Source organism: Vitis vinifera, chromosome 7 (assembly GCF_030704535.1).
Source record: "Vitis vinifera cultivar Pinot Noir 40024 chromosome 7, ASM3070453v1".
Classification (NCBI taxonomy): domain Eukaryota; kingdom Viridiplantae; phylum Streptophyta; class Magnoliopsida; order Vitales; family Vitaceae; genus Vitis; species Vitis vinifera.
Window position 1 is genome coordinate 22,715,618 of NC_081811.1, and position 20,964 is coordinate 22,736,581.

General features: G+C 32.9%; 2 protein-coding genes and 1 long non-coding RNA gene across 3 annotated transcripts; 2 read left to right on the forward strand and 1 right to left on the reverse strand.

Annotated features, from left to right (window-relative positions):
• The first annotated feature begins 232 nt into the window (after positions 1-232).
• Positions 233-7,806, forward strand: LOC100852962 (upstream activation factor subunit spp27). Its single transcript, XM_059738437.1, has 6 exons — positions 233-830; positions 2,537-2,651; positions 2,773-2,947; positions 4,204-4,257; positions 4,697-4,872; positions 7,377-7,806. The coding sequence occupies exons 1-6, from the start codon at positions 478-480 to the stop codon at positions 7,500-7,502; spliced, it is 999 nt and encodes a 332-aa protein (XP_059594420.1). The 5' UTR covers positions 233-477; the 3' UTR covers positions 7,503-7,806.
• A 10,145-nt stretch (positions 7,807-17,951) lies between these two features.
• On the forward strand, positions 17,952-20,241 carry LOC100243049 (transcription factor HHO5). Its single transcript, XM_002264593.5, has 5 exons — positions 17,952-18,257; positions 18,349-18,572; positions 18,660-19,041; positions 19,530-19,606; positions 19,684-20,241. The coding sequence occupies exons 1-5, from the start codon at positions 18,044-18,046 to the stop codon at positions 19,945-19,947; spliced, it is 1,161 nt and encodes a 386-aa protein (XP_002264629.3). The 5' UTR covers positions 17,952-18,043; the 3' UTR covers positions 19,948-20,241.
• LOC132254089 (uncharacterized) lies at positions 19,529-20,896 on the reverse strand. Its single transcript, XR_009466210.1, has 2 exons — positions 20,667-20,896; positions 19,529-20,579 (listed from the first exon to the last, which is right to left on the reverse strand). It is a non-coding gene; the product is annotated as an uncharacterized LOC132254089 (long non-coding RNA).
• Positions 20,897-20,964: the final 68 nt, after the last annotated feature.

The window sequence follows — 20,964 nt, forward strand, 5'->3', positions numbered from 1 at the left end:
ATAATTTCACATGACTCCAATGACTCTTTTTTGGACACCTCCGAAGAGCTGCCAAAATGTTTCAAATTGTCTAAAGGAAGCCCTAACATAAAAGGTTATGAACTCCGAACCCAAAGCCTATATCAACCAGCCCGTATCATTGTTCAGGCCCACAAAGCTGAGCCCAGCGGGTTGAATCCTGTAAGGGTATGTGCGGAATTTTAAAAAGATTGGAGGGCAAATCAGTCTAGGTAACAAGATAGGGAAAAGGTGGAGGCGCAGGTGTAGGGCCTTCGCTTTCACTCCAACGAGAGTAACGAGAAACGGGTGAAGTTTTTTTTTTAATTTTATTTCCAGAAATGTCCTCTATATTCATTTTCGCCCAATCCAATCCCATTTCTTCCCGTGCAAATCCTTCGCGTTTGTGAGTCCCAGGGACCGAAACTCGCCGATCTTAATATAGGTACTCCCTCCACCCCAATATCGGTGTCAGAAAAAATGGTGTCGGACTCGGAACTCGTGGCTCGGCTTCACGAATTCCTCCGGAGCTCCGACCTGAATACCACAACCACCGCTATCGTGCGCCGGAAACTGGAGGAAGACTTCGGAATCGATTTATCGGGCAAGAAAGCGTTTATTCGTGAACATGTGGACCTGTTTCTTCAGAGCCAACTCGAGAAAGCTGAAGAGGATGAAGGCGATGGCGGCGAAGAAGAAGAAGAAGAGCACAAGTCTAATGTAAAATCAGAAGGCAGCAACGGCTCTGATTCAAAGGATGAAAACGATGATGATGATGATGAAGAGGAAGAGGTGGAAGAATCCAGTAATGGAAAGGGGGCCAAAAAACGAGGGTTGGTTATTATTTATTTTATATACAATTTTACTATTTCTCCTACAATGCTTGAGTTGAAAGTTATTGTTTTTATTTCTCTGATGGTGAAATCTCATTGGGGGCTTTATCTTTTGTGGAATCATTGTTGTTTTGCACCCACTAGTGGTGAGATTCTTGTAAAAATCATGCTTTTGGTTGAGGCTGAAAATGGGAAAGGAGCTTTTGAATTACTAACAAGTATACAATCGTTTTCTTTAATCTGAAGAGGACATCACCCAATTTTCAGCCCAGTAACCATCTTTGCTGCAAAATAAACTGCTCATTAGGGTATATATCTAGAATGACTAATTTTTCACGAATTAGATTAATGATTTTTGTCTTAATTTTGCTTAATTGGTCCCATGAGAAAGCTCTAGCTGTGACTTTCCCCAAGCACTTCTTCCTCTTTTAAGTTTTAAGACCTCAGAGTTTTTAACCCTTCAAAATTTTGAACGTTTATATTATAATTTTTTTCTTTCACTTTTTATTTATTTATTTTTCTTAAAATAATAATAATAATAATAGTGAGAGTTAACGAAAAAAAGGCGTTTTATACCCAATCCAGCTTGAGGAGACAAATGCTTATTGCAGCCTCCTTCATTGTTGCTGAATGTTGCTTCTGGCGAAAAACCCATGGCTGCAATTATCTTTCATGGCATGCACATTGATGCTTCACTTGTTTTGATTAAGAAATTGTATGTTATATGTAAAAATAGTTCTATTATCTCCGTATGGGATCTCTAGTCATTGGTCTGTAAATGATCCAAACAGATTATTGATGCTTTACCTCTTTCTGTTATGGTGTTTGGAATGAAGTAATTGAGAGGGCACAGTGTTAAAAAAAAATAGTGAGAGTTAAGGAACAAGGTGTTTCATACCCAATCCAGCTTGAGGATAGAAATGCTTATTGCAGCCTCCTTCGTTGCTGAATGTTGCTTCTGGCTAAAAACCCATGGGCCATGGCTGTTATTATATTTCATGGTATATGCATTAATGCTTCACTTGTTTGGATTAAGAAATTGTATGCCATATGTAAAAATAGGCACATGCTCTCCTTATTTGATCTGTAGTCATTTATCTGAAAATGATCCTTAAACAGATTATTTATGCTTTATCGCTTTCTGTTTTGGTGTTTGGAATGAAGTAATTAAGGTGGAAATAGTGATATAGAACTATGGAAGTTAATTCTGGACTGGAAGTAGATGCTCAAATGCTAGAGCAACTTTTCCAGTGATCATCGCACAAAACAGCAGTTGTAAAAGACTAATAAGTGAGTTATTTGAGCTTTGAAATTTGAGGAGTACAATTGTATGTAAATGAGTGTAAATGAATACCTTAAAAACAACCATATGAATCTTTAACTCAAATAGATTGCATTTGAAAGGTCCCATTATGACAATGGACGGAAATAAAGTCCCAAGATTTCAGAAGTTATACAAAAAAACTTTAAGGTGTTGCTTATATTTGTTTAACTTTATGATAAACTCTTATATAAGTTACTGTTTGTTCCTTACAAGGTTAAAATCTGTGTATGTTTGGATCTGTCTGTCTACATTATTAAATTTGAAATGATAAAATAGCTGGGTTTTTCATTCCCCTCAAGTTTGTTTAATGAGATACTGTTGTGTTTAGGGAACATTGGACCAGTGCTTATTGTTACTATGCATTGCTTTATTGTATAATCAGGTCTAAGAAGTCAAATAAGGAGGTCAAGAAGAGAGGTGGTGGATTTTGCAAACTATGTAGCCTGTCTCCAGAACTTCAAAAATTCATTGGAGTGCCCGAATTGGCCAGGACTGAGGTATATTGTGAAAGTTCAGGCGAAGTTTTCCTTTTCCTTTTCTCCACGTTGTCATGAGTTCATCTAGTAGATCAAGGAATTCTCAGAACTGTAATTTATAAGCTCATTATCTTGGTTCTAGGTTGTCAAGCAACTCTGGGTTCATATTAGAGAGAAAGATTTACAAGACCCGAACAATAGGCGAAATATAATATGTGATGAAACATTGCGTGCCCTATTTGGTGTTGATTCCATCAACATGTTCCAAATGAATAAGGCTCTATCAAAGCATATCTGGCCATTGGATTCAGATGATGGTACTGCTTCTACTATTGTATTTTATTTTTTATTTGAAGTTCAGTCTGTTCATCTAAATTGGTGGGTCACTGTTGATCACATTTTCCAATGTCATTTGAATGATTTGAGGATTTTGTTCTGACAACTGAACTTTCATGATACTTGACTGTGGTTGATCTATTATGTTCCACTTGAACCGTACTACATCATGTGAATGTAGAGAAGAGAATATTTTGGTCTAATTTTTGTCGTGTTCCTTCTGATTAGCTTATTATTATATATGAAAGGCAACACAACTGCATTGTTTCCATAATGTTCTGTATGATGAAGAGAGAAGATCCTAAGAATTGATTGAATTGATGATAGAACTGGAGAAGATCCCATAATGAAAAGTTCTCCAACTGTTGCAATTGTTGTTGATGATGTTTTTGCTATGTTGCTAATATAATTTTAAAAATTGCATTTGCTATTTTTCCACCAAGGCAAGAATGTTTCTAGAAGTTTGACAATCATTGTTTCTGCATCTAATATTACTAATTTCAACACTGTAACATTTGGATGTGGAAAAAATTGGAGTTCATAACAGTAGTCAAAATGTGAACCCAGTAATGTGTATTTCTGCCTCACATTTGTGAGCATGTGGAAAGGATAATTTATGCTGGAAATGGAGTAGAAGGGCTAAGATCTCATGCTCGTGTTCCCTTTCCAACTTCTTCTCTTGCCATTTATCCTTTATTGCTCTTATCAGCCTATTCTCACATTTTGCCACCCCCTGAAGCTGAGTTCTGGATTGCCAGCACCACTTGTACTTGTTATAAATGCCATGAAACGGCCTCCTTATTCAGGCTTAAAAGAAACATCTCCTTAATTTTCCTCAGGTTTTGTATATGGATTGGTAATTTGGAATTTAACTTTAAAATAGACAACTTGTAGATGTTGTTGAGCCAAATGATGAATTATAAAGAACTCTGTTTGTTAGTCGCTGTTTTGGCGGCTCTTTTCAATACAATTTTATCTCTTTTATTTAAAACAAAACAAAAAAAAAAAAGAACTCTGTTTGTTGTGAACATTTTGTTTTAGGAATTGCCATATTGGTTAATGTGGTTTCTTAACCAGATCCTGATTTTTGGTGCGACACAATCCCTTTATATTCATTTTATCACAAATATATTATCCTTTTCTATGTTATCACTAATCCAGATTTTTGCTCTTGTAGTGATAACAATTTCTTGTAGATGTCTGAAGCATTACTTGTAATGTTTTTTTCTTGATTTAGCTGCTCCAGTAAAGCCAACACCAAAGGAAAAGCAACGGAAGCAAGAAAGAGAAGGTAAGATAATAACTCAGTACTTAGAAGATGTCACAAGACTCAGGATGCTTAGTTGTAGAAGTTGCTTCATATTAATACTTTAGATTGGATTTAAGTCCATATCCACTACTTATTAACTACCTAGTTCATCTTTTGCATCTCCACTCAGTTTTTTTTAGTAGAAAGGTCAACTCATGTTTTTCCCTTATATTTGGTTTAGTTTCACAATTTTGCTTCTCCATTTTAAAGATTCATGTTAATGTCATTTTGAGGAAGCCTTGCTCTACACATTCTCCTCTATCTGGGCTTGAGACTGACAACATGATAGCATTGGTGGAGTTTGTGATATTTTGATGCCAGAATAGACATGACTAATAAATTCAATATCTGACTTATCAGCATCAACTAGTCAAGTAGTTGTTTCAACATTTTTTATTCCTCCTTGATCTTTTTTTTCCAGATTCAGATGAGCCAAAAAGAAAGCAAAAACGGCAGAAGGGAGGGAATTCAGGTTTTCTTGCTCCTCTTCCACTTTCAGATGCTTTAGTGAAATTTCTTAATATTGAAGAAAGTGCATTGTCACGTGCTGAGGTTGTAAAGAAAATTTGGGAATACATAAAGCAAAATAACCTCCAGGTGTGTGATCTCTCCCCTTGTTAAAACCCTTAAGTATGTTGTTGAAGTTTCAAGTATTATCATAGCTAACAAATCTGTGCCATTGCATACATAATTTTCAGTTCAACCATCCTTTTTAATTTATTGATTGGTAATTGCTAACCTTCCATACCTTATCATAATTGCTCAAACATGCTCATTCTAACTTTAGTTTTTTTGCTTGGATGAAAACAAAGTTGCAGTGTACTATGTGAGAAATTAAAGAGTACCTGTTTCAGATGGGTTCCATAGAGAATAAATATATTTCCTCGTCTTTTAGTTTGTCAATCTCATTTTATAAGAAACCCAGTTGTTGCTAAAGTATCACCCTCACTTATGTTCATCCCCACAATTTTCTAAATGATCAATATCTGTGCACTGTAATGTGTTTGATTCTGGTTATTACTGTTTTCTGATCTGACATTTGTGGTCACCCTTTTATTAAGAAGATTAGAAATTTGATAAAAGGATATGAGAAAATTATAAAGCGAAAAACTTGGGAATGTGCACGCATATTTGCATGGAAGCATTTTAAAATCTTTTCAAATGAAGAAATAACATGATCAAATCAAGCAAAGCAGCATTTCAATACTGCTAATTGAAGATTAATTTACTCAATGTACACTTGAACATGTAGAAAGGCACTGACTCTCAGTTTTAATTGAGCCTATTATCTTCTCTAGATTGTATGACCAAATTTTGAATATATATATATATTGTCAGATTCAAGGGATACAAAATGGAGAACAGACCTTTAGATAAAAAGAGCAGTGTCCTTACGCATTGTGTGTGTCTTTCATTAGAGACACCTTATGAAACAGTGTCTGCTTTCCCACACTATTAATCAAGAGAATGGATCCACTAGGGTAAACCAATTCAATCAAGAGATATGGGTCCAATGTAACAGGAATTAATCTACCAAGGGGAACGCATACATTAAAAGGACATACTATTTTTTCACATGCATTATATACTTATAAAAGGAGGAGGAACCATTTTATAACGAAAGGGTAAATCAATCTAGATCATTTTTTTTTCCATGATCAGTGCTCATTATTTTTTTGCTAACTTGTCCAATAGGTCTGAAATCACAAGACTTCTTGAAATATGGGGGCTCAGCGATATATAACTACTTATGAACTAGGCCAGCAACTACATACTTGTGTGAGCAATGTAGAGTGTGAAAGACTAGGGTGCTAGAGTGTGATAAAATGGTTTATGAAATCTCTACACTTTTAAAATTGGACCACTAGGTAATCTGAAAAAAATAATAAATAAATAAGTGCTCGTTTGGATACACTATATAAAATGCAAGAACTCTTTAAATCTTAACTTGAAAAGACAATGATTATTAAAAAAAAATTTAAAAAGATTAATGTGTTAAAAAAAATTTATTACCTCAAAATTTTAAAAGTAATTTTTAAGAATATAAGATAAGTCCATACTTCTGTATAAGAGTTAATGTATTTTATATGGAGGTTACTATAACAGAAAAGAAGAAGTGTATCTAAACAAGCACTGAATAAATTTAAGAAGGAAAAAAAAAAGAGAGAAACATAAGTAGGGCCAGTTATGGTTCTGCTTGTTTTACTTTAAAAGGCAGAAACAATTAGTGTCAAATTGGATACACTTCTTTTTCATTTTTAAAATCAGACACTTCTATATAAAAGTAGAATATCTTGTATAAAAAGTATATATTTACCTTATGTCTTTAAAAATTACTTTTAGAAAATTTAAAATTTGAGGTAGTAAATTTTTTTTGATATCTTAATTTTTTAAACAGTTTTTAAAGCTATTGCTTATTCACTGTTAGTCTTTAAGAGTTCTTGTATCTTATATAAAAGTTACTATTATTTTTTATTTTAAAAATAGAAAACAGGAAGTGTATCCAAATGGACTTCTAGATTCTAAATACCATTGATAATGAGAAAGATGTGCACACTAGTTTAAACTTTTTTCATTAATGACAATCATGTGGTTAACTGTAATCAGTGTTAGGGGTGACATGGTTTTTTTCGTTCTTAATTGTTAACTTTAGCCACAAGTCCAGTTATGTTTTACATGTCACTGCTTTCAAGTATATCTTTTTTGACGATAAATCTTCTTCAAGATTTGTTTTTGGTGATTCTAGCATTGTGTTAAACTTTTGCCACAAGTCCACTTATGTTTTACATGTCACTGCTTTGAAGTATTAACTTTTTTGACAATAAATCTTCTTCAAGATTTGTTTTTGGTGATTCTAGCATTGTGTTAAACTTTGCCACAAGTCCACTTATGTTTTACATGTCACTGTTTTCAAGTATATATTTTTTGACGATATATCTTATTCAAGATTTGTTTTTGGTGATTCTAGCATTGGGCTGGCTTAGAATCGGAAACGTTAGGCTGTGTGGTAGAAGTTATTTAATGTCCTTTGGGCTTGGCTTTTTTGGTAGTTAATCTGTCACTAAACAGACTTTCTTACTTTTCTTTGCTTATTCTTGAAGGATCCATCTGATAAGAGGAGAATAATATGTGATGAGAAGCTGAAAGAGCTTTTTGATGTTGACTCCTTCAATGGATTCACTGTTCCAAAACTCCTATCAGCACATTTCATAAAGACAGAACAGTGAGTTGCTCCCAAACTGATATTGTGAAGCCTGTGAGAAATTGGGATTTTGTTTGTGAGCTTAATTTAGTTTCCAACTGTTCTTTTCTTGTTGTTTCTCCTTTTTTTTTTCGTGTTCAACAACCAATAGGGCATACAGAAAATCTGGAAGAAAAAATGATTAACTGCTTCCCCAATTTTATGTCATCAGTTTTGTAGTATCCTGTTTTAGCTGTTGGACTGCTGAAGTTTGGATTTCTCTCTTTTCTATCCTCTTCTTTGAAAAGCTCTGAATGACAAGGTAGTAGATAGGTTATTCTTCTGTGATACTTTGACCTCTGACTGTTTTGGTGAGGCAGCTGAAATATGGGAAAGAAATATTTTGAGTCATCATTTTTTTCCATGATGGTTGATCAATAGTTATAAGGTTAATGGGCTTTTAAACTGATATCATCTTTCTACACTTATGCTTCATCTCTTTTATTATTATTATTATTATTACTATTTTTGTTCTTCCAAAGAAAATTCATGCTCTCTTTGGGAAAGGAGAAATTATTTTTTCAAGTATGAATTTGTGGTGCTGGTTCAATGTTTTTCTTCACAAGGATACAGGTTGTTGTAAGTAATATAATTACTTGAAGTATCCACAAGTCAGTATGAACTTCCCCACATTGATGTCCTCCACCGTCCCATTCGATCCAGTAATGGAATTTTAAGCATAGGATCATAAGCATAACATAGTTTGATCTCATCTGGAAAATCCCGGCTTCTGGTGTTGCCTGAATCCAACAGCTTTCCATTTTCTTTTCCGACTATATTCAGCGATGTTGTGGCATGGTTTGATGTTCTATGCTTTATAATTATAAGTCTATATCCTGGCAATCCGGCAGCAGGATGCCCTAGTGAATAAAAGTGGATAGCAGCACTGGTTATCTGCCTCTGTTATCATGTGTCCTTTTCTTCAATTTCCTACTCTCTTAAATTTGTGACTTATCCTCTTACATTGTATCAAGTATTTTGCTGTAGTGAGGAGGCTTTCCACTGCTGATGGTGTTAGGAGTGAAGGAAATGAGTTAGGAACAATGATATATATGATTCACTCTTCATTGTGGGTGCGAAAACTTGGCTTTGAAAAGACCCAATTGGAATCATTTGACCTCCCCCGGCCCTAACACCCTGTTTGTGTTCTCAATTTCAAATAGATTCCACCAAAAAGTCACTTTCGTGAAGATCAATAAAAGCCAATGCAAGCCCTCCTACCCATTCAGTTAATCCCTCCTATACTACTCACTTCTTAACATCTGATTAGCCCCCCCTTTTTTGCCTTTCTCCTGTTCAGGATGGTTACAGAGTGATGGGAACAGAGAAAATGATGTGATGTTGACACATGATAATTGTGAAGGCATGCGACCATCCGTTAAATTAATGGGAATCTTATGCAAGTAAGGTTCCTCTATTATTAAATTTGTTTTACCCAACGTATGAATCGTTTTAAATTTTATAAATTTTATTTAAAAAAAAAAAAAAGCAGCGGAGGCACGATTTTTCGACCTTAAAAATAGACTTTTCAGTCATATGACTCGTATCTATTGCACAAAGTACTCGTGAATGAAAGTTGTGGCGCGTAACGTGCAGTGGCGCACTCCAACGAGTACAAAAAAAAAAAATCAGTACGAAGAGGTCGAGTGGAAGACACGTAGGTTTACACTACTAGAAAAGTCATGAGTAGAGGATTGAGAGAATCATCACGTGGGTCCCTCCACGTGTAAGCACCGTGGTTGTTATGCGGCGCACCGATCGACTTTGTACGTGCGTAACACTCGCCACGTGGTCTGATAGCTACTGCCGGTGGCATTTCCCTCCTTTTTTTTATTTTTAGATTGGACTCCTTTTTGTCCCACGGGACCCACTTCCCTTCTAACATCACGTGATGGTTGTAAGTCTCCAAACAAAAACGCTTCGTTTTGATCACAAGATTTGAAGTCATAACCTGCGCATACGCCAAGAAAAGACGTGAAATTTGTGCAAGCGAGGGTTGCCACAAAATATCTCACTTGTTACGCCATCAAGTTACGTCCGACCACATGATATTATAAATTATTTTTTGAGAGGATCATGCCAACATCTATATTTACTATTCATCTTATCGTCTTTATATCAAGTTTGTTGATATTAGTTTTACCTATTCTTTATATTTAATCTTATTTTATTGTACCATAAGCGGTCCAAAATTTATCATGTATTTTCAATAATTAAGATTAAGAGTTCAATAAATATCTTAATTTTTTTTTTCTTAACATATATTATGATGTCATGGAGATTAGTAAGATATGCTCTTAATCCTATGATCACTCGTATCTTAATATCGGATATCACAATTATATCTATATGTAAAATCAAGTAGAATATAATCACATCATGATCATCCTAATATTGGTTTTTTTTTTCTTAAATGCATATTATCTACTTTTAAGTCTAATGGATTCTTATAGTAATATTTAGTTAGGAAAATCTTCCCACATGTGGTGGTATCTGGAACATTTTTCCGTAATTGATCCTTGAGGGAGTCTCTTTTTGAGTTTGGCTGATCTTCTCAACGGTGATTTGAGATTGCAAAATAGCAAGTTGAGTTGATGAGGCACCACCACATGAATGGCAGTGGGACTTCCAAAGAGATTGATCATGTGTCAAATCTCTTAAACAGTCGATAGGGCTAGGGTCCATCCCCTAGGAACCATTGCTTCGTTGAAAAGAAAGTTTCTAATGGGTGCAATCCAGAACCATTGGTGAAGATGAAGAGAGAATCACCCCCGGCTTTACAATGAAAGAAAAAACAAAATACCAACTTTGGATTTCCACCGTTGGTCTCCGATAAACACGCATATGTTTCCCAAGCAACCCTCCTATTTTCAGCATAATATAAAGAATGGTGGAATCACCCCCCACCTTTCTTTTTTTTCTTTCTTTCTTTTTTATTTTATTTCTCGCCGTTAATCAACAACAATTGGATTTGGGCACAGAATTGAAAATGCAAATATGCTACTTTTTCACTAAAGTCTATATTTGACTTGTGGATTTGAACTTTTTTTTTGTGTGTGTGTGTGAGAGAGAGAGAGAGAGAGAGAGATGGGGCAAGTACAATCATTCTCTAGTCCTATCACCTATGAATATCAAGGGTAAACAGAGAAGAGAAAAACAAATGGTGTTGGGTGGAGACTGCACACCCCTCCCTCTCTCTCTCTCTCTCTCTCTCTCTCTCTCTCTCTATATATATATATATATATATATATATATATATATATATATATATATATATATTGTGTGTATATATTCCTATTTCCATATATATATTCCTAATGAACAAAGTGGTACGACTGCATGAAGGGTTTTACAACACAATTTAGTGTTACAGATAAATACACGACTGGGACTCGTGGTGGAATTCATGATCTCAGTGCCCTGCCCACTGCTCCTTCGTCGTCACGTCACCATCTTACACTTTTTATCATCATTCTCATTTACAAAATTACCATTCCTTTTTTTGTTCAAATTAAGTTAGAAAATTTCAATGCACCCAAAAATTTCACAATATTATCAACAAGTCCCAGGTTAGCTTTTTTTTTTTTACTTTAAATGTTGTTTTGGACATACTTTTTATTTTTTATTTTTTCAAATTTTAAATTTTAAAAAAATAAATTTTAATGATATAAGTAAAAATCTATATATATATATTTTTAATAAAATATCGAACACTTTTATTTTTTAGAACTTGAACTTATTAATTAGGTTTTAATTTATGACTTCCTTCAAAAATAATTTAATGGTTATTATTTTAATATTTAGCCATTAATAAATTTGTCACCTAAAAAATATAGGTTTTACTTGACAACTATTTTTAAAATTTTTTTTTTTTGTTTTTTCAAAACAAAAATAAAAAAAATAAAAAACACATTTAATAATAAAAAATCTGTTTTCTATTTTTTGTTTCGAAAATAATCTATTTTTAGATAATTTATAATATAAGTTTTATTTGATAATTATTTTTAAAAACAAATTTTCATTTTAAAAAAAACTGAAAAAATGCCATAAAAAATATGGTACTTTCAGATAACTTATTTTAAATTATTTTTACTTATTTATTTTTAAAAATAATTATATAAATATATATAATAATTAAAAATAAAGCTTTAAACATAAAAATTATTTTTAAAATAGATTTAAAAATAAATTAAAAACATTTCAATTTTTAAAAAGATTTTTATTATCTAAAATATTATAAAATAATTTTTATTTTTTTTTCAGAACTATTTTAAAAAATAGATACCAAATTGGATCGTGACTTTTCTTATGAAGATTAGATCTATCCAAGTTTTTTAATTTGTTTCCTCCATATGATTCTTCATAAAATTGAAGATTATGGGATAATTTATAAAAAGGAATTTTTCCGCTTTAAATATAGCTGAGGGGAATTTCCGCAGGGCCTGAATATAATTTGTCAAATAAAGACAGAATGGATGGTTGGAAATAGTTGTCATTTAGCATAAGAAGAGCATCTTGAGGGCCGTCATCTTTGCATGTAGAGGCATCTCGTTGTTTGTCTTTGTGGGGAAAATAAACAAAATCATGAGGCAAATGTCAAAGAATCCTTATCTCCAACAAGGCTAATAGCCTATGGATGAGATCACACAAATAACAATAATAATTATAATTATAATAATAATGATATTTTTTTATTTTTAAATATTTTATTCCACACGCGTCAAACTGGATGCCTTATTCCACGTGTCAGACGTGTAAACAGTGGGAATCCAAGAATGGGAATGTGATTCAGGATCTATCGGTCTCACGGTTTCGCGATTTCATGAATTAATTCTAGAAATAGCGCACGAAAATTGCTGTCCAAAAAAGGCACTTCCACGTTTCACGATCTATGCATAAGGGCCACACCCTGCCGATAAGCTTGTGCCATTTTGTTTGCTATTGATTTTTTATTATTTTTTTTCAAATTATTTTCTTTTAATCATGAGTTATTTTCTCGCGTATGTACCGAATGTTGAATGAAACATTAGAGGATAATTTTGAATAAAAGAATCGTTATTGTTTCTTGTCGTGAGAAGGTTGCAATTTGTCGACATATTATTCTTGGACTTTATTATTCGTAGGATTTGATTTTTTTTTAATGATTAGGATAGCATGTTGATAAGAATTGTATTATTTACTAATTTCATATTAGGCTTAATTGACAGACAAGATAAGATATGTATATCTTATAATATCATTCGATATGATATTTTTATATATTAAATTTAATAAATATTATTTTATAATATTTTTGTACTTCTTTATTTTTAACCATGTATTTAATTTTATAATATTTTTTATTTTATAAAATAAGTAATATAAAAAATAAAAAATTGATAAAATAAATAATTTTATGATACATGGGATTTTATTATACCTTTTAATTTAAGATTAATATATCATGTGTAAAAAAGATATATATAAGTGGATGATATATCTTATTACTTATCTCGTGTTTAATTGAATGGAGAAAATGTTAAGTGATAGGATAAGTTATTATATCCTATCATTAACCAAATGTGAGATATGATATGTTATTCTCTTTTTTATCCTATTTAATATTATGTTCATTAAACTAAATATAATATAAAGAATTGTTTGATTTAAAAGGATAACATATATATGGCAAGAATAAGAAAAAATTAAAGTTATCAAATATGTCTATTTTTTATTGAACTGTAAAATTTTTAGATAATCCATTAAATAATTATGATCACATGAGAAAATATAATAAGTTGCCCAAAATTTTAAATAGCTATTAAAATTTTCAATAGTTTGACTTATTTTATCTCTTTTTTTTCTTTTCTTTTTTTCTTATTTCCCATCTTTAAAGAAAACCTACTCCATTGTTTTAGACTTGCTCAATTACAATAAGGGTCATGAGAATGATTTCTTCAAGCTCTCGAGTGACTATGATTTTAATGCTTGTGAGACAAACATTAGAGCATGTCAAGAAGCTTCAATTGAGTAAGTAGACATATCAACTTCTCTTTTAGTTATTTATGTAGTTATACCCGGATTATACTATGACTTTATGCATCATTTATAGTTTTGTGCAAGAGGATTATGATTGTTTTTACTTCTCCTTTTCAAATTAGAGAATTTTTATATGGTTCAATGTCTTAAAGAAATTTACTCATGAAAGAGTTTCGGTTATTAATCCAGTTAACAATCAACTCTGACTTTCTCAACACAAATTAGTGAAACAAGTAACGTATAATTTCTCTTCCACCAATTCCAAGTTAACGGATTCAAGAGAAACTTTTAAGAAGTCAAAATTGACCTTTTGTAAAGTTCAGGACACACGATTTACCAACTATTTAGTGACACCACATGACTTTAAACAAATTGAAATGGAGAAATTCATCATTCCCAACTTAACTACCAAATGGCCTAATAACATACACTAATGTTGTAAGGATAGTATCTTTTTGTGTGTAAAATTTAGTCAAAATTGATAAAGGATTTAAGTGGTGCAAGGGATGATTGAAAACTTGGTTCTTCTTTCTATCTTATGACTAGTGAATTTGCTAATTTTTCTAATATTTGTACAACAAAAATTAAGTATGCTAAGAAAAATTAATATCCCATTTTTGTGCATTATCCAAATTAAAGACCTCTAAAAACATTGTAGATGACCTTAACAAGGAAGAAAAATTGGATGACAATAATTACAATACATGGTATTGTAAGATTCAATATCTCCTAGATGAGCTAGAGGTAACACTAACCCAATTGATAATTGAACTTAAGCATAAGGATATCACTCAACATAGACATGATATGGAAGCCTACCAAAGTTGGTGAAAGAAATATTATCTTAGAATGAAATAAATTATGATATGCAAACTTAAAGGAGCTAAATACAACCTTGTTGATGAACAACAAGTCTAAGATGACATTTGTTCCCTGATTGACTCATGGAAGCATATAAAATCAATATGACACACAACTAAGTGATTTGTCATATTATTTGGAACTTGGAGCTAAGCGTTTAGAGGTTGTTAAGGCTCATAGCTCCACCTATGCGATAGAGAAAAGTTTGCAAAAGAGATTATAAATACAATAACTTCAAAAGAGTTGCCTAAAATGAAAAGAATGATGAACTTGAGTCTGACAAGACTAAAACCACTAAATGCAAGCAAGACAAACATAGTAAAAAGAAAGGCAAAGTATGTGTCAACTGTGATAAGGGGGAACACTTCACTTGCTACTATACTAAGCTGAAAAAAGTACTCTTCAACTCAGATTCTTTCTCATTCATCTTTAGATTAGATTTTGGATTAAGGAGTAACAAAATAACTTGGTCTGCTTTTGTGGAGTATCATCAAGTACTAGTTGGAAACAAACAAATATCCTTAGAAATAGAACTAGCATCCCACTATTAGGCATTAATACATACTAGTTGCGTTTGGTTGGAGTTCACACATTATTACTCTATGCATTGCTTAACTAAACTTTAAATGCACTTTTAAATAGGATAATCTCAGACTATTTTTAAGAATAAATTTTTATAGCAATGGTCGTTTGGTGGGTAATTTCTTTGACTTGGATATCTAAGGCCTATTAGGTCAACTAGATAAAATTGACTTACCTTTCTGTGAAAACTTTTTGATTAAAAAATTGATAAGGAAATCTTTGGGAAAAACCACTAGGGCATTGTTTTCTTTGTAGCTTATATACTCGGATATATATGGCCTAATAAATGTATTGCATTGTCCAACATGAAGCCAAAGTATATTGGTTGTTCAACCACGGTTCAAGAGGATGTTTATTTGAGGGTGTTCCTTCATGAGCTTGACATTGTTGCATGCAGTTCTAAGCTAGCTACTATCTACTATTATAGCTTGGCTGCTTTAACTTACATAAAGGACCCCAAATATCATAGTCAAACTAAACACATTGATACTAGATATTATTTTATACAAGACATGGTTGCACAAAAGGAAGTAGTCCTAGAACACATATCTATGAGTTAAATGGTTATGAATCCCTTTACTAGGTTGATACTCAAAGGTGTTTATCAAGCTCATGTTAGGAGTATGAGACTACATAGATTGTGATTTCATGTTGCATTGTCTAGTTTGACCATTGTACTTATGCATTCATTTATTAATTGAGATTTATGTTCATTCATTATTTTATCTTGTGCTATTGAAGCATGATTACTTATTAATTGACATACACTTAACTTCACCATATGATTGATACAATAGGTGAAAAAATATGTCAACAAGTAGAGATTAGTTAGAGAGGGCTATAAACCGGGAGTCACAACATGATTAGAGAGTTATTTTATGGGAGACTCTATCTAGTTGAGCTTACGGAGAAGTCATTCTCTTCACCTTCGTAGAGTACGAATGAAAAAATATAATTTATTTTTTTTAGTGTTGTCTTCATCTCTCTTGCATCTTATGTGAGGCTTCGGAGTAATAAGCACATGTGATTAACTCTTATAATCTTTTATTGGTATGATAAGATTATGTGGAGCAATAGAGGGCATGTTCAAAGATTTTTAATCTTTTTCTTCCATACCATACATAAAGTATATAAGTTTTTAATTCGTTTAAGCTACTTAAATGTGATTGGTGGAAAGTACTATAATATTGCACTTTGCCCATACATGGATGTTTTCATAAACTCCCAAAAAAAATCATACTTGCAAACAAGCCTTAGTACACTTTTGGCATATGTGCCAAATACATTCTTATGCATGCGAGGCTTCATCCACAATTTTTGACACATCTCCTGTAATATATAAGGATTTGGAAATTTTTTTCTCAGGATTTTGAAAATCTTTCTAAACTAGCTTAAGATTATCCATATGTTCTCCAAGATCAAAATTTTAGAGAGTTCTTTGGATATTTATTTTATCCTATTGCTTTTAATTTTTATGGTATTAATCATTCATTAGTTTCAAATTATATATAATATTGAATAGATTTGGATTTATTTTCCATTTATTAAATTGCTTTTATTTAAGGATTAAGAATTCGTTTGACAGTAATTCTAAAAAATACTTTTAACTTAAAAAGTATTTTTGAAAAAACATAAAACGTTTAACAAAATTTAGGAAACATTTTTGAAATGCTAAAAACACTTTGTAAAATCACTGTCAAACACATTTTTATTATATTGAAAAATCACTTATAGTGTTTTTTTTGAAGAAATGCTTGATAGATGATTTTATTAAAAACACTTATTGAGAAAACACTTATCTTAAAAACACTTTGAATAGAAATACTCTTAAATGCACTCTAATTCAATAATGTTAAAGTTAGCAAAAATATATTTGAGGAATGAGGTGTTCTTTATTAATAGATATAAATGAACATGAAATACTAAGAGTATATTTGGTAGTGATTTAAAAAATGTTTCTAATTTTTTTAATATTTTAAAAATAAAAAATTTCAAATGTTCAAAATATTAAAAATCTTTTCTAAAATCACTGTCAAACGCATTCCAAATTGAAAATTAATGTTCAACTTTTTAAATAATTATAATAATGAGTTAACCTTTCTATTAAAAATGATTTTTGATAATGAAATGCTTTCATTTAATTTTGCATTTGTTTAAGAACCGAAAGAATGTAGTAGGGATTTAAGAAAAAAAATCATTATTATAAAAAATGTAATTAAATATAAAAATAAATATAGTTAGAGGATATGAAGAATGCGACGAAGAATATAAGTGTTCAATACATATAATGGGATTGTAGAAATTATTTTTAATAAAATTAATATTTGATTATTTAATTGTTTGGTGTGCCAAAACTAATACTTTTAAAAGGAATGAAATGGTCTTTAATAAGAGGAAATAATCTCCACTTTTCCAATAAAATGAAATATAATAATTTTTTTAACAAAAATATCCTATATAATAAAAATTAAGTGCATTTATATCCAAGCAGGCAAGGTCATATTAATGATTTAAAAAAAAAGGAAAAAAGAAAAAGAAAAAGGAGGAATAGTTTCCTTCATTAATACATAAATAACAAGGAAGGAATCTTCAATCTCCTCCAAAATCTCAACTACCGAGACTTCAATATCTCACGATATTACAAAGTTATTAATGATTCTTCCTGACCAAATTACCCCTAATAGGTCAACAAAATATGTCGCTTTTACACGGCCATACCTAACGAAGAATCTTGAAAGGCCCAAAAAGCTAAAAAAACATAAAATAATTCTTAAATTGTTAAATAAAAATAATTTTTTTACACTCCGCCGCTTCCACAGAATCCAAAGATTCCAGCACCCAACTCACCGAGTCATCCTCCACGCTTCGCCGAGTTGACTCAAATACGCGACGACCCGAATGCGAAACCGAATCTTTTTGTTGTGAATCTCTCTCTTTTTATTTTAAAGCTTTTTCCAATACCGCTTTTCGGATCCACGGATTCCGGTTTTTGCCCCCCGAAGCTTCGTGTATAAATGGACTCTAGTTCATGGTGTTAACCTGAGAGGCAGTGAGGGGGAGAGTGAGATGGGTTCGAATATGGCGGAGCTAAGGTTGGATTTGAATCCAGGGTGCGAACTGAAAACTGTGTCTAGCTTTCTGAGAGAAGTTTCGATGATGAGAGACAGTTCTGAGAAATTGTCGAAGCTTGATGATTATGTTAAAGGATTGGAAGATGAGATGAGAAAGATCGATGGCTTCAAACGCGAACTTCCTCTCTGCATGCTGCTCTTAAACGATGGTCAGTCGCTTTCTGTCTCGAATTTTTGGGTATGGAAAGATAAATTTATTTCCGGGTTTTTGATTTGTTTTGGGTTTTTGATTTTGTGCAGCGATTTTGAGATTGAGGGAGGAAGCAATGCAGTGTACTGAATCGGAGGGTGGACATGTCACAGAAGAATTCATTCCATTGAAGGGTAGATCTGAAGGAGATGAGGGAGCAGAAATGGGAAAGGATTCAAGTGACAAGAGGAGCTGGATGAGCTCTGCACAGCTCTGGAGCTGTAACCGAAGCTCTGACAATAACAATAAAAAATCAGTACTAGAATTCCAACAGGTGAATTTGGAACTTGTTTGAAAGAAGAATTACGATTTATTGGGAATTTACCGAATGGGAATTTTGAATTTTGTTTCTTGATGGCAGAGAAATGAGGAAGATAATAACTCTGGGTCTGAGAATCCGATTCGGCCTTGTAGTTATGGAAACAGGGCAGGGGCATTTGTGCCATTTAAGGTGAGCTCTGGTTTTCCGGCGAAGGGAGACAAGGAGGTTGTGCCAGTTGCTGGTCTTTCTCTCATGACTCCGATGGTCGAAGTGGATCCTAACAATTCGAATTCAAAGTGTGGGAATAGTGGGGAAACTGGTTCTGGTTCTGTTTCGACTTTGTTGACAGACTCGATGAGGCTACAGTGCAAATCGCAACAGCAGCCACCGCAACAGGGAATCAGGAAACAGAGGCGGTGCTGGTCACCGGAGCTACATCGGCGTTTCGTCAACGCTCTTCAACAACTTGGGGGATCTCAAGGTCAGTATAAATTTAACCAGAAAAGGGAAAAAATGGGTTCCGAATTTCAGGGTTTTTTTGTTTTTATTTTTCCTTTTCCCTTTTCCTTTAATTTCTCAGCAAGCTAACAGAATGAAAGTGAAATTGAACCTAAACTGATATCGTTTTTTTGCTATTTTTGAACTGCTGTGTTAAAAAATTCTGAAGATTTTGCACTGGAGAAGGATATTTTTGTTGATCTTTCAGTGTTTTCAGATCCTTAATTTGTTTATTTTGGATGGGGCTTTGTTGAACCTGCTGGGAGAAAGAAAAAAAGGCAGATTTTTTTATGGTAAAGTTTTTTTTTTTTTTGGGCATTCTTAAAAATTTGGACCTGCAAATTGCAAATATGAAAAGCTGAAATAGTTTGAGATTTCTAATGGAAAAGTTTTCAGAAAACAATTTGAGATCATGGATCCTTGAATTGAATTCCATCTGGGACATGCTACTGAAATTTTCCTTTTCTGCAGCAGCCACTCCTAAACAGATTCGAGAACTCATGCAAGTGGAAGGTCTCACTAACGATGAAGTAAAAAGCCATTTACAGGTGGGTGTTAACATAGAAGCCTTTCTTTTTCAGTTTTCTTTAGTGGGTCGTCCTTAAAAGTTCTTGTCCCTCTGCAGAAATACAGACTTCACGTCCGGAGGATCCCATCCACTTCAGCTGCTCCTGCAAATGGATCATGGGTGCCCCAAGTTCAGGTTGGAGACGTCTCAAAGAAAAACATTTCCCAGTCCGGCTCTCCACAAGGCCCACTCCATTTAGCTGGGTCTGCTAAAGGTGTATCAGGTACTGGAGGAGACAGCATGGAGTACGATGAAGATGATAAATCCGAGGGCCACAGTTGGAAAGATCAGCTTCACAAGCCAGGAGAAGATGACGTATAGTCATGCACTGATCCCACCATGAATTTTGCAGATACAAATATACATGGGGAATCGAACTGTGACATTAGAAAAAAAAAACATAATATACAGAGAGCGAAACTAACATTCTGAAGTCTTTTTGAGGCACCCATCTCTTAGAAGAGAGGGTTAGATTTTGCAGGTTCTTTAGACAGTTTGAGTCTTCTCACCTTTTCATTGAGGCTTTGTATCTCTTCCCTTTGTTGGAGGACTGGAGGAAGCTGACATGATAATCCTTTTCTATAATAAAGTTCTCTGTCTTGCATTTAGTTTTCAGTTCTGCTTGTTGGGGTTTTATCATTTGGTATCACGTTTGCTAAGAAAATCAACATCCGCTCTGTTTTTCAGCTGTGTTTTCTGCAGCCTCTGGATTTGTTTAAGCATGCAACTTCATTTTTTTTTTGGCCTTTTCCCCTGCTTAGCATTGAACCATAGGGTTTGATGATACCCAGCGATCCAACCATGGCAAAGAACCTTTCCAGATACATTTTCTGGGATGGATGCCCACAAATTTTCCAGCGTAATCAATCTTCATAAAGAGAGTAGAAAATCAATGTCTTCATGTCCTTGCCTTCCCTTAATGGGAACTGGGTCTTGCTTATCTCTAATTATGGCTGAAACAGGAGCCAAATTGTCACAAGAATCCTGTTGAATCGGACACATGGGGGACTAGGGAATGAGTAAGAAGGGCTGCTCTTTACCAGCACGGCAAACGATAAAGGCACAGTATCTTTTCTCAACAAGTATTGAAGTCAGGGTCATTGATTCGGCTGGTGTCCTGATGCATATTATGAAATTAAAATTATTAGGATTATTATTCTAAATTTATTTCACTTATTTTAATAATTCAATATAAAAATACATATATTTTTAATTAATTTTTATTGTAATTGATTTTCTTTGGAGAAAATCATTACCCCGATATTTTATTTTTCTTCAGAACTTTTCGGAAACAAACTGAAACAATTTTTTATATTGAAATGAAAACAAACCCAGCTG

What these genes read in the sequence shown, in the direction of transcription:
- LOC100852962 (XM_059738437.1), top strand. Translation starts at nt 478, where the DNA reads ATGGTGTCGGACTCGGAACTCGTGGCTCGGCTTCACGAATTCCTCCGG. An exon ending in CCGAATTGGCCAGGACTGAG is followed by an intron (nt 2,652 to 2,772) that starts GTATATTGTGAA and finishes TCTTGGTTCTAG; the next exon opens with GTTGTCAAGCAACTCTGGGT. An exon ending in TAAAGCAAAATAACCTCCAG is followed by an intron (nt 4,873 to 7,376) that starts GTGTGTGATCTC and finishes TTATTCTTGAAG; the next exon opens with GATCCATCTGATAAGAGGAG.
- LOC100243049 (XM_002264593.5), top strand. Translation starts at nt 18,044, where the DNA reads ATGGGTTCGAATATGGCGGAGCTAAGGTTGGATTTGAATCCAGGGTGC. An exon ending in CATGCTGCTCTTAAACGATG is followed by an intron (nt 18,258 to 18,348) that starts GTCAGTCGCTTT and finishes GATTTTGTGCAG; the next exon opens with CGATTTTGAGATTGAGGGAG. An exon ending in CAGTACTAGAATTCCAACAG is followed by an intron (nt 18,573 to 18,659) that starts GTGAATTTGGAA and finishes TCTTGATGGCAG; the next exon opens with AGAAATGAGGAAGATAATAA.